Below are 15856 nucleotides of genomic sequence, written 5' to 3'. Positions count from 1 at the left end.
TTGCCCTCTGTCTCCATGGGTTGCCCACGGACCTCCCTAGAGAGATCCTCACCATGAGGTCTAAAAGCTCTGGGTCCCCCAACCCTGACCCTAACCCCGGGATGACCGCGTCCGGTTCTGACTCCGTGTGCTCTAGCCTCCTCTGCTTGTGGAGAGCCAGGGTCCCTCATGTCCTCTTCCTGCTGTAGTCACACAGTGGCCCTGGCCTGCCTGTGCGGCCCCCAACCATGGTGGGGCTCGAGGTTTGCAGGGGCCTTCAAGGGGATGCTGACCTTGCCCCCCTCCCATAGGGACCCCATCCCTGCTGTGTTTTGGTGTCTTCCCCGCTCCCACTCGAGGGCTCTGACCCATTGATCCCACCCTGTCCAGACCTGCTGCCAGGAGCCCTGGCTCCCAGGCTGGCGGGGCAGGGGCCCCCGCCTCTGGCTGGGTGTCTCTCTTCCTCAGTTGAGGAAGAGCCAGGCTACCCCTGGTGCCCACAGGCCGCCCCTGGTGCCCACAGGCCTTTGGTTAAAGCATTTGGCTGCCCACCAGGCCTCTCGGGCTCCGCCCCACCCACCTGCTCTCCCTCTGTGCCCTGGCCAAGCTGTGGCCTCACCTTGGGGCCTGTGCCGAGACCAGCCTCCCGGTCCCTCCTGCTCTGACAACTGGCAGTGTGTCCGGAGACCCTCACGCAGCTGGCGTCCTCTTCCCGGGTGCTGTGCTGTGTCCCCAGGAGAAGAGGGACTGAGGCTCAAGCACCCTGCTGCTCCCCGGGGCGAGGCTGGGCCAGGCTCGCCCCTCCATCCCCTCGGAACCTGGGCTTCCAGCTGCTCCGTGGCCCCATATGGCGCCTGCTGGGCTGCCCTATCAGTCCCTTATTGCCTCCTCTCCCCAGGACCCTCCTGTCTCCCTGTCCTCCTACCTTGTCCCCACTGTCAGCTTCCCGAGGTGGCTGTAGCCGCTTCTGCCCCTGGCTAGCTGTCGCAGGCTGGGATGTGCTGAGCGTGTGGAGTGCTTTGTCCACTCCAGGTGCCCACCCAGTCCCAGTGACGGGTTCATTGAGGGGGCACTCATGCCAGCAGTTCAGGGAAGGGAGCAGTCGTGGGGAGAGGGACAAACCAGGGCTGACCCGCCACACGTGGTCAGGGCCCCAGGGAGGCCAGAGGGCACCTGCCCGGTGGACAGGCGGGAGGCCCAGAGAGTGGCTGAGACACAAGGGGCCCAGTACAGTGGATGCAGGCTGCCTATGCTGGGTGCCGACGCGGGGCCTGGCTGCTGTGCACAGATGCAAGGCCTGTGATGACCTGTGACCCCGAACCTGGCTGCTCTCCCCAAGGTCTCTGCCCCCTGCTCAGCCTCTGGTGCCTTTCCAGGGTCCAGCAGCAGCAAAGCTATGTGCCGGCAGAGCTGCAGCCCCGAGCCGGCCACGGTGGCCCTGCTGCCAGGTGCCGGGCCGGGCTCCACGCCCCTGCGGCCAGGCCCCCACCCCCGCACCAAGACACGCAAGCCCAACTTCAGCCCCCAAGAGACGGAGGTGCTGGTGCAGAGGGTGAGGCGCCACTACCCGCTGCTGTTTGGGGCACTGCGGGGCACGCCTGCCCGAAAGCACCGCGTGTGGAGCCGCATCCTGCAGGCAGTGAACGCGCTGGGCTACTGCCGTCGCGACCTGGGTGACCTCAAGCACAAGTGGCGGGACCTGCGAGGCGCTGTGCGCAAGAAGCTGGCAGAGGGGGGCCCCGCCCCCGGCCTCATCCTCACGCCTGTGGAGCACATGGTGGCAGAGACGTTTTCTGCCCACGGTCCCCAGGGCGAGGGCCAAGCCACGGAGCCCCTGCCAAGTAAGTGGGCCCTCCCTACAGCCCGCCTCCCCAGGACCACCCTGCCCTGGGGCAAGCAGGGCCGGCAAGTGTGCTGTGAGCTTTCTGCACCAGCTCCCAAGAGGGAGACCCTCTGAGGGAGACACAGAGGCCCATGGAGATGGCCCACCACCCTCCTGGCCCGTCGTCTTTTAGGTGGGGACACCAAGGGCTGGGGCCAGGGAGGGTTCTGCCTGTCTCTGGAGTGGAAGGGCTGCGGCTCACGCCTGGGGTCCCAGCTCAGGGTCCTCCCAGCATTGCCAAGCATATGCCGCCAAGGGGCTCAACCATAGGCGCCACCTCGAGCCACGCCCACCGGGTGTCCAGATAGGACACTGGGGCCTTGTTCCACGTCACTGTTGAGTGGTGAGTGCTACCATGGGGAGGGCTCACAAGGTGGCTGCTGGGACCAGTGCCTGGTGGGGACAGAGATGAGGGCAGAGCTCCCCGATAAGCAGCAGCAGCGGGTGCAGCCCTGGGTGCCCTGGTGCCCTCCAAGGCCCCCATCTTGGCTTCTGCCATTCCTGCCTGATGTCGTGTGGCCAGGAGACCTGTTTGGCCCTGGGTCCCAGCCTGGCCGCCTTCTCCACAGGCAGCCCTCCCCTCCCGAATGCAGTCCAGCAGTGGGCACAGCTGTCCTTAGGCAGCCAGGTCTTCCAAACCAGTGGGTCCCAGCAGGGAGAAGGCCCCACTTTCCCATGCAGGGCAGCAGGGCCCGGCTGGCCCCAGGGTCTGAAGACAGAGGTGTCTGGGAAGAAGGAGGGCTTCCCTCCACTCTCCCCTAGCCCCAGAGCCCCAGGGTATGGCTGCCATGAGAAGGCAAGGTCAGTCAGCAGGCAGGAAGATCGTTTGCCCGTATGCACCTCCAGCCGATTGGCCCTTGCCACAACCCCCAGGGAGCAGGAGGTGACCTGTTCATTCATTGGTCACTGTTGAGCAGTTTGTGCAGAGCCAGGGAGGAGCCTGGGCCCCAACTTGACTCTCCCCCACCCTCTCCCGCATGCTGTGCTGCGCTCTGGCCTGCAGTGGCGTCCCCCTCCTTCTGCAGGCCCTTCCCTCTGGGCCCACATGGAAGCCCCACGTGCGGTGCTATCCAGTGACTCTCAGCCTCTCAGGACACGCTGTGCCCCCTTCTGAGCCCACGGGCCCACTCCAGGGACCACCGGAAGCCAGGCATTTCTATCTGGCTGGGCCTTGTCTGCAGCCCGCAGCTGCCCCTGGCTCTGAGGGTGACGCTGGCTCCGAGGGTGATGCTGGCTCTGTCCTCCTCCTGCCGCCTCCGTGCCTCCTCCCGCCGCACCTCCTCTCCTCCTCAAGACACTGCGCCATGAGTTCCTTCGCCGTCCTCCGCATATGGTGGCCCAGCCTTCAAAGCAGAGCCGCGCTGGACTCTCCCCTTCCTGGGAGCTGCTGGAAGGACTTGGGAGACGAAGCCCTGGAAGCAGGACCAGCTCCTCCTTGAGGGCCACAGAGTAGACAGAAGGACTCAGCCTCACTGGACAGGCAGGGGCTGGCCTCAAATGCCCCCACTGGCGGCCATGGCAGAACTTGGAGCTCTGGGGCATCTCAGCTGCTCCTGCTCACAGCGGTGCCTGAGGTTGGGACCCATGGGCAGAGTGGGCCGGGCTGGTTGGGAGATACATGTAGACCCAGTGTGCCACCAACCCTGTGGCCAGCCTTGGACAAGGGGCCTGGGCTGTGGGCCTCGTGATGGGGTGGGGCTGGGGAGGACCTGGGTCCTCCTCTCAGGCCTGTGCAGGCCAGGGGTGGCTGCATCCACCCCCAGGGAGGCCACATTGTCTCCTGCAGGGCAGGTTCTTGCAGCCCAGGATTCTATGGGCAGAGGCAGACCTGGTTTGGGGGTGCTTCACGGCAAGGGTGGACATGTGGTGTGGGGCTGAGAAGGAAAGGCCTGGCAGCAGTAGCACTGGTGTGGCCCGGATGTTTAGTCCTTTTCTGCAAGTCCCCAGCCCTGGAGGCTGCAGGAACTCAGGTTGGCTCACCCTGTGGTTCCCTGCCCTAGACTGAGGCCCAGCCTCGACTTCTGTGACCCCTGATGGATCAGCCACTCCAGGTCTGCTGGCCGCTGGGCTCACCTCCATCAAGGGAGTATTTGGTGCCTGTGAACTGCTCTGAGTGACCTGCCCTGCTGCTGACAGCAACTGACATGTGTTGAATTCCTGAGCGAGAGTGTGCTTGGGACAGGGCTGACTTCCCCTCGTGGGCGCTGAGGCAGGGAGAGGGAAGTGGCTGCCAAGCCTGATGGCAGGGTGGGGGCATCCCAGCTGCAGGTCCAGGTGCCCTGAGCCGGCCATGCTTTCCGCTCTGCAGCAGCACTGCCCGGGGCTTGGGCAGGGCCAGGCCTGCAGGGCTGATCACGGCTGTGGGGCTGGGGGCAGCGATTTGACACAGTACATGGGGGTCTTCCACAGGGGTCCCTGTGCCCTGAGGCCGCTGGGCAGGCAGTTTCCTTTGAGGTGTGTGTGTGTGCTGCTCTGCGAGCGTCTGGGAAGGGCGGCACCAAAGGCTGCTCTCTTTGGCCCCTGGAGGCCTGGTCTAGTGCTTGGGTATCCCTTGGACTTTTGGAGCTGGGGGATCTGCAAGGGGCCCCCGTGGAGCACCCCCTGTGTTGGGAGGGGCAGGCCCCCAGGGCCTGTGGCTCTGCAGGGCTGACCCCACAGACCGGGAGTCTCCCGAGACCTGGCAAAGCCACCGGGCCCAGGGCTGATGGCTGATGAAGTATTGGAGTGTCGTTCAGTACCACAGGGCCCATGCACCGAACCTGTCCTCACCCCACAAGCAACACAGGGGTGCACAGCGCCAGGAGCACAGGAGCAGCCTCCCTCCCCTTGTGCATCTCTGCACACCACCCTGGGGCGGGACATGGCGTACCCACCTGGCAGCCTGGGCACCCTGGGGCGGGACATGGCATACCCACCTGGCAGCCTGGGCACCCTGGGGCGGGACATGGCGTACCCACCTGGCAGCCTGGGCGCTGAGGGAGATGTTTGCTGGCTGCGGAGATGGGCAGTGGTTGTGTGATGTGTCTTGAATGTGGGCAGTGCCACGCTGGCTAAGAATGCTTCCGGGACCGCCCTGGGTCTGTGGCCCGCACATACAGCCCTGGAGCAGCAGGACATCAGCCGCGTTCTGAAGGTGGATCTCCAGGTCACACACTACGATCAGAGTCCCCAGGGCCAGGGCTTGGTGTAGAGCAGGATTGGGCACTGGCTGAGTCCAAGGGTGGGGTCCAGGGCTTGGCTGAGGCTGCGTGTGGTCACGGGGCAGAGAAAGCGTCCAGCCAGGGCACGTGGCCCCTCCAGCACCACCTGTGTTAGCCCAGACCACCATGGCCTTCCTGTCTCTGCTGGCAAGTGCTCTCCACTGTCCACATTCGCCTCTCAGCGACAGAAGCGAGGCCAGGCTGTTGCCACTGCAGGTATAAAGTGGATCCTTTGCATGTGAGCGGGGCATTGCCCGGGCCCAGGCTAGCGCCTCCTCCCTGGCAGGCTGGTCCCTCCTGGGTGGCAGTTGTGGGGGGATCTGTCCCACCTCTGGCCCCATCTTCCTTCCTTCTCCTCCTCCATTGGCCGAGAGGGTCGTGACCCTAATGTGGCAGGACATAGAGAGCCGATTTCATTTGGGGGCTGTTTGCATGTGAGCAAAGAGGTGCTCTGCTCCAGGAGCAGCCGAGGGCGTCACCCATACCCGCCCTCTCCGGGCTTTGGCTCCTTGTGCAGGAGCCTGGCTCTCCCCTCCCTGGCTAGGGCAGGAGCCCCCAGATGCGGCGATCAGGGCGTGTCTGTGAGTGCCTGTGGCTCCACTAGGGCTCTGGGCTGGGGGCGAGGGTGGGGTGGAGCTGGTGACCAAGGGTTCAGGATTCCTGTGAGGCCTGGGTGGGGGCTTCTGAAGGCAGGGCTCGTGGTGTCTACCTCCTGCCCAGGGGGCTTGCAGAGATGGAGCCACAGTTCCGTGATGAAAGTGGGGAGTCCCTGCTGGGACGGTGGGCAGCGGCCTTGTCTTTCTGAGGACCTTCCTCCCTCAGAACCAGTCCTGCCAGGCCGGAGGCGATGCTGTGCCTGGCAGCAGTCCCTGTGGTTGTAACGGCCCCTCTATCCCAGGACTTAAGACTCCTAAGGTTCAGTCAGCTCAGGCCCGTGCCCAGGTGGGCATTGCAGGTGCACAGTTTCTTTAGGTGTCCTGCCTCCCAAGCTCTTCTCCAGTTGCCTCATTGGAGGCAGACCTTGCAGGGAACCTCCCTCCGGGAAGAAGGCTTGCCCGTGCTTGTGTTTGCATCTGGCTCTGTTGCGGACCCAGGCTGCACCTGCAGTCCTGGTGCCCAGGTGGCACGTGTCGTTCCCTTGGGTGGAAGAGAATGCTGAGCACCAGGGGCTGCCCAGGTTGAGCACCTGTGTTCAGGCCCTGTTCCTGCGGGGGGCGATGCCTTCGCCGCTCACTGCCGTGAGCCCACAGCCAGCCCTGCATTGCTTGTGGGGCAAGGACGGCTTAGGTGCGTGTAGCACCTGGTACTGCCATTTTGCTGCTGGCGGGGTGGTGTGGAATATTCTGGATCCCTGGGGCTGCCCCCGTCCTGGTCTGGTGTCTCCTGTGGGCCCTGCTAATGTGGCTTCCCCGGGCGGCACTGCTGCAGCCAGCTAGCCCGGCTTTGCACTGGCTCCCGTGAGCCCCGCACGGTGGCACAACTTTTTGATCAGCTCCCTGTGCTGAGTCAAGGGTCAGTGTTTGTGGCCAACCAGAGCCCTCTGCTTGCAGACCCAGTCTCCATCAGCCCAGTCACAACTCCACAGACATTAAGGCAGGGGCTCTGCCCCTTCAGAGAGGGCCGTGGCCACAGTGGAGGGGCCTGCCCAGTCAGGGTCATGACAGAGCAGGACTTGACCCCAGCCCTGACCTCCCCTTGCCACTCCCACCCTTTCCTGGGTGGGCTCTTCCTGCCCCACCCGGTATGGGCACTAAGGAGTCCCCTTCCCTGGGCCACCTCCAGGTTTCCATTCTAATGTCATTGCTACTCACTGCCCACACCACGCAGAGCCCTCAGGGCATGTCTGGCAGCCCAGAACCCATCCCTGCAGCCTCCGCTCCTCTGGAGGCCCTGGGCTCAGGCTCCCCTGGGCTCGCCTTTCGGGGGTGCCCTCAGGGCAGGGACGGCTGGGCCTCCATCTGTAATTGCCTTCTGTTGTCTTGATTTGCAGATAGTATTGAAGCCAGCCTTGAGGCTGCGTCCTCGCATGCGGAGGCAGCCCGCCAGCTCCTGGCTGGAGCCAGCAGGCACCAAGTAAGTCCGTGTGAGGGCCACAGTGCCCGGCCGGCCCGGCCTCCGTCCCCTGTCCTCCAACCCTCCCTCTGTCTGTCTGAGGGGCCCAGGCCCTGCCCTGTGCGTGGGAGAGGCATGCCCACAGGCCTCCTCTGAACCAGTCCACTACCCGTGCCCTGGGGGCTCTGGGAGTGGTGGGGTTGCGGCAGCAGTGGTCTGCACGGTGCCCACAGCAGTCGGCACCGTCTCCTCTCTTGTGTGCACCACGCCGCCCTCTCCCATGAATCCCGGGAGCAGTGGCGGGGAGGGCCTTTGGGGCCTTCCCGCTCCACCTCCCGTGCTGATGCTGGCATGCGGCTCAGTGTCCATCCTGGGGGCAGGGACTGCGGAGGGACTTTGTGGTTGGGGCATGTCAGTGGCTCAGAGAGAACAAGAAAGCTCAGGCTTTTATTTTCTTGAAGTGGGACTTGGAGCTGCCTTGAGGACCAGCCACTCACTGGGCCTTGTTGCTGACTTGTGGTCACCACAGGAGGACCTGACAGATCAGGCTGGCTGGAGACTGTGGCCCAGCTGAGGTGGAGGCCCAGCCACTGTCTTCCCCTCACCATCTCTGTCCCCACTGTGGCCTGGTGCTCCCCATTGGCCCTGACAGGCAGAGATGACCAGAACCTGTTCCTCAAGGAGTCCCAGGGGCCAGGCAGGCTGGACATTAAGTCCAGCAAGGTGAGGGTGGCATGGGCCACCGTGGGAGCGCAGAAGAAGCCCCTGGGCCAGCTGGGGCCAGGAGACCACATACACTTGACGGCAAAGCAGGGGCAGTACTGGCAGACGGGATGGTGGAGTGTGTGAGGCCGGGGTCTGGGAGAGCCTGACGAGCCCAGGACATCACAGGCAGGTGTGATGGGAGAGGAGCCACATCCCCAGGATGCTGGGATATCACGGCTGTGCCCGCAGAGGGTCCTCAGTTGCCTCGGGGTGCAAGAGGGAAAGAGGCCCTGACTGGAACCTCGCAGGGGCCTGATTGGGTGGAGAAGCGGGGAAAGGCTAGGGCCGCCTTGAGCTTCCCTAACGGGGCCTAGTCTGGGCACCGCCGCCAGGGAGTGTGTGGTAACGGCGAGGCTGGGCCTACTTCAGGCCTCCTTGTTTCTGTCGGGGGCCATCAGACTCAGGTCGGGGTCACTAAGGGTTGGCCCCTGGTGACAGCTGGTGAACGCCAGGCCGGGAGACAAGCCCTGGAGAAGCTGTGCCAAGGTCATCTGCAGGATGGTGTCAGAGGCAGGGCTGGTGCTGGGTCTCCTGGTGCCAGCTTTGGGCTGTTTGACCTTGGCCCTTGGCCCGCCACCTCTAGCCGTTGAGGGGAGGTAGGCCCAGGGGCCTCCAGGAGGCAGAAGGTGGAGGCTCTGGTGGTGGGCTAGGCGGATTCACCAGAAACTCAGGGCCACACCACGCAGAGGGCCTCGTTTCAAGAGGAAAGCAGCCAGCCAGCAAGATGACCCCTCCTGAGCACCCTGGGACCACCTGGTCAGAAGCAGCGCTGATGCCTGGGACGGCAGGAGGACGATGGGACAGTGAGGAAGAGGAGGAGGAGAAGGAGGAGGAGGAAAGGAGGGCGGTGGCAACTGGACCAGCCACCTGTGCCATGGACGCCCTGCTGCATTCCCAGTGAGCCTGTGGGCTTGGTCCTGGCAGAGCAGGCACCCTCCACACTGCAGAGGAGGTGGGCAGGGCTCAGGCCCAGGAGGTGGCCGTGAAGTCACCCATGTAGACTGTCCTGCTCCTGCCCCCAAGGGGACTCACGAGGGAGTGTTGGGGAGGGACGAGGTGTCTGTGAAGTCGCCTCTGCATAGAGTGTCCTGCTCCCACCTGCAAGGGGCCCTCCCCACAGTTTGTCAGGGAGGGACGTTTGTTCAGCCTTTCTCCACACCCAGGGAACTGGGAGGGTCAGAGATCCCAAACCGAGAGACTGTGAAGCCAGGCCTTTAATTTGCAGACTGCAAATTTGAGGCCTGCAGAAGAGACGGTGTTTTCTAGGGTCGCACAGCTACTGAGACCAAGCAGAGCTGGCCTCGGAGCCCACGTCTGCTGTGTCTCACGTTCAGGCCTCTCTGTGTTGCCCTAGAGAAGCGTGACCCTCTTGTCTTCCTGGGGACATTCACTTCGGTGGATGGGTACCTGATGGACAAGGGCATGGCCAGACAGATGATTGGAAGAATGGATGCGTGTGTGGATGGATGGAAGGAGGAAGGTGTAGATGGGTGGGTGGATGGAAGGAGGAAGGTGTAGACAGGTAGGTGGATGGAAGGAGGAAGGTGTAGATGGGCGGGTGGATGGAAGGAGGGGAAGGTATAGATGGGCGGGTGGATGGAAGGAAGAAGGTGTAGATGGGTGGGTGGATGAATGGAAGGAGGAAGGTGTAGCTGGGTAGGTGGATGGAAGGAGGAAGGTGTAGATGGGAGGGTGAATGGGTGGATGGAAGGAGGAAGATGTAGATGGGTGGGTGGATGGATGGAAGGGGGAAGGTGTAGACGGGCAGGTGGATAGGTGGATGGGTAGATGGAGGAAGGTGTAGACGGGCGAGTGGCTGGGTGGATGGAAGGAGGAAGGTGTAGATGGGTGGGTGAATGGATGCAAAGAGGAAGGTGTAGATGGGTGAGTGGCTGGGTGGGTGGAAGGAGGAAGGTGTAGATGGGCAGGTGGATGGGTAGATGGAAGGAGGAAGGTGTAGATGGGAGGGTGGATAGGTGGATGGAAGGAGGAAGGTGTAGACGGGCAGGTGGATAGGTGGATGGAAGGAGGAAGGTGTAGATGGGCGGGTGGATAGGTGGATGGAGGAAGGTGTAGATGGGAGGGTGGATGGGTAGATGGAAGGAGGAAGGTGTAGATGGGAGGGTGGATGGGTAGATGGAAGGAGGAAGGTGTAGATGGGAGGGTGGGTGGGTAGATGGAAGGAGGAAGGTGTAGATGGGAGGGTGGATAGGTGGATGGAAGGAGGAAGGTGCAGATGGGCAGGTGGCTGGGTGGATGGAAGGAGGAAGGTGTAGATGGGCAGGTGGCTGGGTGGATGGAAGGAGGAAGGTGTAGATGGGCAGGTGGCTGGGTGGATGGAAGGAGGAAGGTGTAGATGGGCAGGTGGCTGGGTAGATGGAAGGAGGAAGGTGTAGATGGGAGGGTGGATAGGTGGATGGAAGGAGGAAGGTGTAGACGGGCAGGTGGATAGGTGGATGGAAGGAGGAAGGTGTAGATGGGCGGGTGGATAGGTGGATGGAGGAAGGTATAGATGGGAGGGTGGATGGGTAGATGGAAGGAGGAAGGTGTAGATGGGAGGGTGGATGGGTAGATGGAAGGAGGAAGGTGTAGATGGGAGGGTGGATAGGTGGATGGAAGGAGGAAGGTGCAGATGGGCAGGTGGCTGGGTGGATGGAAGGAGGAAGGTGTAGATGGGCAGGTGGCTGGGTGGATGGAAGGAGGAAGGTGTAGATGGGCAGGTGGCTGGGTGGATGGAAGGAGGAAGGTGTAGATGGGAGGGTGGATAGGTGGATGGAAGGAGGAAGGTGTAGATGGGAGAGTGGATAGGTGGATGGAAGGAGGAAGGTGCAGATGGGCAGTTGGCTGGGTGGATGGACAGACAGCATGGATAAATGGGTGAGTAGACAGATGGATGGATGAATAGAAGGAAGAGGAGGTTGGAGGGGGATGGCTAGACAGTGGTGAACAGACAGGTGGACAGATAGATGAGTGGACAAGGCAGGCCCGTCCATGTGGAGGAATAGACACGTGGGTAGCAGGATGGCGGGTAGACCAGAGGGCAGGCAGATGAGCGGACGGAGCACAGGGGAGACAGTGGGAGGATGCATACAAGTGGTGCTATGGTGGGTGGGCACGCAGGCTTTGCACTTGGACAGGCTGTGGCTTCAGTCCCAGCACTACTAGAGTAAATGTGCCACGTCTCTGGGTCTGTTTCCTCATCTCTCAAACAACGGGTGCAACTCCCACTGCAGACAGAGCATCGTGAGACCCAAACAGCTCCGAGTGCAGAGGCCTCACATGGGCACTGTCCCTGCGCCGTGCTCACCCCCCAGATCACTGGGTTTTGGACATGCAGGCTGACATTTCCCTGTCTCCCTGTTAGCCGATGAGGAGGACGAGACCCCCAGCTGCTTGTGGCTGCCCCTGCGGACCCTGGAAGGCCCCAGCCCGCCTGAACCTGACCCCCTGGACTTACGAGGAGTCTTCCATGCACCCACCTCCTCACCCTCCCCACCTGCTTCCCCAGCCTCCACCCCACCAGCAACCACACTCATGGGGTCCTTCCAGCCTTCCCCGCCCTCTTCGGCGCCAGCACCTCCCTTGCCCTCCAGGAGGACCCCAGTGGCAGCATCTGAAACGTCCGCATTTGAGCAGCGACTGCTGGACTCCCACCGGCGGCAGGGCGCCCTGCTCTCCTCCTGGGCCCAGCAGCAGAGCACACTCATGGCCCAGCAGAACCTGCTGCTGCAGCAGCTGGCTGAGCAGAGCCAGCGTCTGGCCGATGGTGTGGAGGCCCTCAACCGGACCCTTGAGAGGCTGGTGGAAGCACACCCCGCCAGGGAAGCCTCACCCTCACTGCGGGACGCTGGTCCTGCTGGTGGAGTGGCCCAGGGGCCTGCTGGAGGCTCCCAGGACAGCCCCCAGGGTGCCCACTCGGGGCTCGAGGTCTTCTCAGGGATGATCTTGAAGGTGGAGGAGGAGATATAGGGCTGGTCGGGGGTGCTAGCAGAGCCAGAGGGCAGGAGCAGGGCCTCCGGTCTTTCCCCTGCTGAGTCCAGGCAGGGGAGAGGTGCAGTGACTGGGTCTCCAGGGCGCTGGGACAGCTCGAGTCCAGGAGACCGGAAGGATGAGAGGATGTGGGCTGTGTACCTGTGGTGCTGCGTCCTTGCCATTGCCTGTGGAGTGTGGTGACCTGCAGGGAAAGTCTGCAGAGAGCCAACCTGTGGGGCCCAGTGGACCAGGTCTACTCAGAGGTGATGCTGTTGGAGGCTCCAACCCCATGTGGCAGTGGCTGTGAAATCTGCAGCCAGCGCCCCAGCAGGCAGCTGGAGGCAGGGGAAGTGGGGAAGATGCACTTCGGGGCCCCCTGCTCACCGGAGCTCTGGAAAGAGTGGCTTGGCCAGGCCCTAAAAAGGTCCCGGCTGTGATCTGGCGTGACTCCTGAAAGCCCCTGTCCCCTTCATGGGCGTGTACACTCGGAGGCCAGGGCTCCTGTGTCCTACCTGATTCTGGCCCAGGGGAACCGCATCCCATGAGCCTGGAATAATTTCTCTCCAATTTTCTATGTTGTTATAAATACATAAAGCTATATATATATATATCTATGCCCATATATTACTTGGTACTGTATGGGGCTGGGATGATGTTTTGTACTTGTAGATTTTTCTTGCAAAAAGTATTTTTTTACATAAGCATGAAATAACAAAGCAGCAGCAGTGCGGCTGCCGAGGAGTACATGAGTTGGAGCCTGCTCCTCGGGCCTGGCGGGCCCCGCTGCTTTCAGCCTCCCTGTGGGGGTCCAGGCACATCCCTGCATCTTCAGATCCTCTTCCTCCATTACTTCCTTTGACTCTTGGGAGATCCCTCGGCGGGGCTGCGCCATCTCCAATCCCTGCACAGCAGGGCACAGTCTGCAGCCCCCCAGCCTGGGCAGCTGTTGGGAGCGAGCAGGAGCAGGAGGGGGGACCAGCCTGGGCCTTGACTGGTCTGGGGCCTCCAGCCGCGTCCTCTGCGGCCCCTGCCTGGCTCCCAGGGCCCAAAGCCTGTCCCAGGAGCAAGATGCTGGCTGACTGGCCTGAGTGGGAAGCATGCTGGTCCCAGCAGCTTCTGGGGAAGCTCTGGCACAGCCAGGAGTCAAGACTACAGCGTCCCTGAGAGCAGGGAGAGGGGCCTTTTCCTCATTTCGCATTTTTCCGTGGAACCAGCAGTGTGTCAGTAACTCTTGTCTGTGAAAGAACCTGAGGTGTAGCCACATGTCCAGCTGCCTTCCGCGCACACCTGACCTCCCTCCAGGCTACCCCCTCTGTAGATGCACATGGTTCTGCTGTTGGTTCTAGGCGGGGCCTCCACTCTGATGGTTCCACTCGGGAAAGCTGGCTTTATCCTGCAAAACCAGCTGACCTCAGTCCTTCCACCTCCAAGAAGCCTCTGTAGATCTTCATTCTGGGTTCTTGTCCACTAAAAATACCCACCTTGGGCTGGGCACAGCGGCTCATGCCTGTAATCACAGCACTTCGGGAGGCTGAGGCAGGAAGATCACTTGAGGCTAGGAGTCCGAGACCAGCCTGGGCAACAGCAAAACCTTGCTTCTACAAAAAATAAAGTTCAATAAATAAAGATACCCAGCACGGCTAATGGTGGCCTCGTATGGTCGTGTGTATTTTCTGTCTTGCCTTACAGTCTTAACTTGGGTACAGCCTCTACTCTGGTCCTAGCTGAGCCCCAACCTTCACCCCACACCATGTCCTGACTGCAGTTGCATGTTGAGCCTTGACCCTGGTCACACACTGAGCCCTGATCCTGGTCCTGCACTGTGTCCTGACCCCAGTTACACATGGAGCATTGGTCCTGGTCACTGACTTGATCCTGATCCTGATCCTGGTCCTGATCCTGGTAACAGACCTGGCCCTGATTCTGATCACACACTGAGCATGATCCTAATTACACACTAAGCTCTGGCCCCAGCCCTGACCCTGGTCAGTCCAGGCATCTTCTGGGAGTATCCTCTGGGCGGAGCCCTTACTAAGTGCTGAGGATACAGAAGCAACCAAGTCAGACTTGGGGCCTCTCCTTCCTGAGCTTAGCGTGTGCTACAGAAAACATACACTAAGCAAGTCAATACATATTTGATGAAAGTTATTTTGTGTATCAGTTAAAAATCGATATAACTGTATTTGGTAGGAAACAGAGAATAGTGTGTCTTAGAGTGGACAGGCGTCATGGCTCCTGTGTCATGGACATCGGTGACCTGGAGCTGGCAAGGCAGGGCCACAGTCCTCAGAGGTCCAGCTGTCTTTTCTGCTCCCTTCTCTGCCATGGCCCTCATGGCCCAGGATGGCTGCAGAACTCCCCCCCCCGTCACACTCGTGTTCCAGGTAGCAGGGTGTAGGGAAGGAATGGAGGAAGGTCACACACACTCCCTTGAAGGAGATCTCTGCCTGCATCTCAGCCCACTGACTGGGAGTTAGATGCCCACATTTCATTGTGTTAGAAGCTGGAAAAAACAGCTTCAGCCCCAAATGAGGATTTTGTTACTAAAACGGAAGGGACTGGATGCTGGGGGATGGAATGCAAGAAGCACAGCCCCCGAGGTGAGCAGTGTGGGACCGGATGCTTGGCGTGCAATCTGCCAGGCTGCGGCACTGAAAGAGCTGGGATTGCACAGTCTAGAGTGTCAGGGGCTTCCCTGCAGGATGGACAGCAGAGGCCTCCAAGGTGATTTGGCAGTAATCACTGCAGCCAGTGAGGGGCAGGGAGAGCCGGCTCCACCTCTGCTTTGTGGCTGAGGAGCAGAGACTAGAGAACTTAGGGGCAGAATGGGCAAGTCCTGGTCCATGTGTCTCCACAGTGCACGCGTGCCCTTTGCACTCTAGGACGGTTTCCTAAGAGCCGCTCAGATGCCGAGAGGCCAGGCAGGAGCATGGCCAGGACAGCAGATGGCTGTCCGTAAGGCTCCGTCATCTAGCCAGGGTACAGAATGGCAGGCGGCACGCAGGGAGGACAGAGGCCATGCCTGGTCTTGAGGGGAAGTGTGTTTCTGGATGAAAGGAGAACCAGGAGGGTCCAGGAGTGTCACCCTCAGACCTGGGCCTGGAAACCCCTTCTCTTGGATGTGGGCCAGGGGTGGCCTGAGGTTTGCCAGGAAGGAGACTGTGGTCTTGGCTTCAACGGGAGCCCATCAGGATCAGAGCTTTTGAGGAAGGAATACTCTTAGCAAGCGTGTGAGACAGAGGCAGCCAGGAGGACCTCGAGGTTGCCGACCTGTCCCGGATGGGATTTCAGCGGGATTCACACCCACACTGCTCACCTCAGGGGCTGTGCTTCTTGCATTCCATCCCCCAGGCAGCCCAAATGTTTACCAGGAGAGATTAGGAGGATGGTGAGTCTGTGATGAGAAGCGGGATGTGGCATTCTGTGGCAGAGCTTGCCTGCAGGGTCTTCTGAGGCATGTTTTAGAAAAGAGGCTGGAGGAGTGGCAGGGATGGTTCCCATCAGAGCTAGAGAGCCCGGGTCCCCTCACTAGGTCCCCCATTTTACAGACAGACTGAGAGCCCATGGTGGTGGTGGAGGGGTGGTGTTGAAGCTGCAGGGTCATGTCCAGGTTCACAGAGAGTGCTAGAGGCAGACCTTGAACAAGGTGTCTGGATTCCAAGTTCATGCCCCTTCCCTATTCGGTGCTGCGTTCCAGGTGAGTGAGGATGATTTTCAGGTGCCTCATCCATCTGGCTCAAATGAGCACGGCCAGCTTGCCTGCCCTGGAGGATCTCAGGAAACGAGGAAGGTTCTGCAGATCTGCTCCTGAGGAATGGTGGATTGGACAATGGAAGGGCTGTTCCATGATACAACAACTTAACTTGGAAAAAGCCATGGTCTTAGATGTTTTGCTGGCTTAAGGGATGAGCTGATAGCCAAGGTCTTGCCCCTCACTCCGTCTCTCCTCCCCAGCCTAACATGCCAGCGTGGGAAGCTAAGGAAAGGCAGTCTCACCCTGAGCCCA

General features: G+C 61.2%; 1 protein-coding gene across 18 annotated transcripts in view; it reads left to right on the top strand.

Moving 5' to 3' along the window:
• TSNARE1 (t-SNARE domain containing 1) overlaps positions 1–15228 on the top strand; it is a 140256-nt gene extending 125028 nt beyond the window's left edge. For 7 of the 18 annotated variants that reach the window (XM_038000079.2, XM_038000083.2, XM_038000082.2 and 4 more), the window contains 3 exons: positions 1356–1820; positions 7052–7134; positions 11243–15226. In XM_038000079.2, coding sequence (XP_037856007.2) covers positions 1356–1820; positions 7052–7134; positions 11243–11821 — 1127 coding nt within the window. In that variant the 3' untranslated portion in view covers positions 11822–15226. Of the gene's footprint in view, positions 1–1355; positions 1821–2886; positions 7903–11242 lie in introns of those variants that run through there. The other 11 variants (XM_038000085.2, XM_038000084.2, XR_005240904.2 and 8 more) reach the window with 10 other exon arrangements.
• The last annotated feature ends 628 nt before the right edge of the window (positions 15229–15856 follow it).

Source organism: Chlorocebus sabaeus, chromosome 8, assembly GCF_047675955.1.
Source record: "Chlorocebus sabaeus isolate Y175 chromosome 8, mChlSab1.0.hap1, whole genome shotgun sequence".
Classification (NCBI taxonomy): Eukaryota; Metazoa; Chordata; class Mammalia; order Primates; family Cercopithecidae; genus Chlorocebus; species Chlorocebus sabaeus.
Note: the sequence above shows the minus strand (reverse complement) of the source record. Positions and strands in the feature narration are given on the sequence as shown.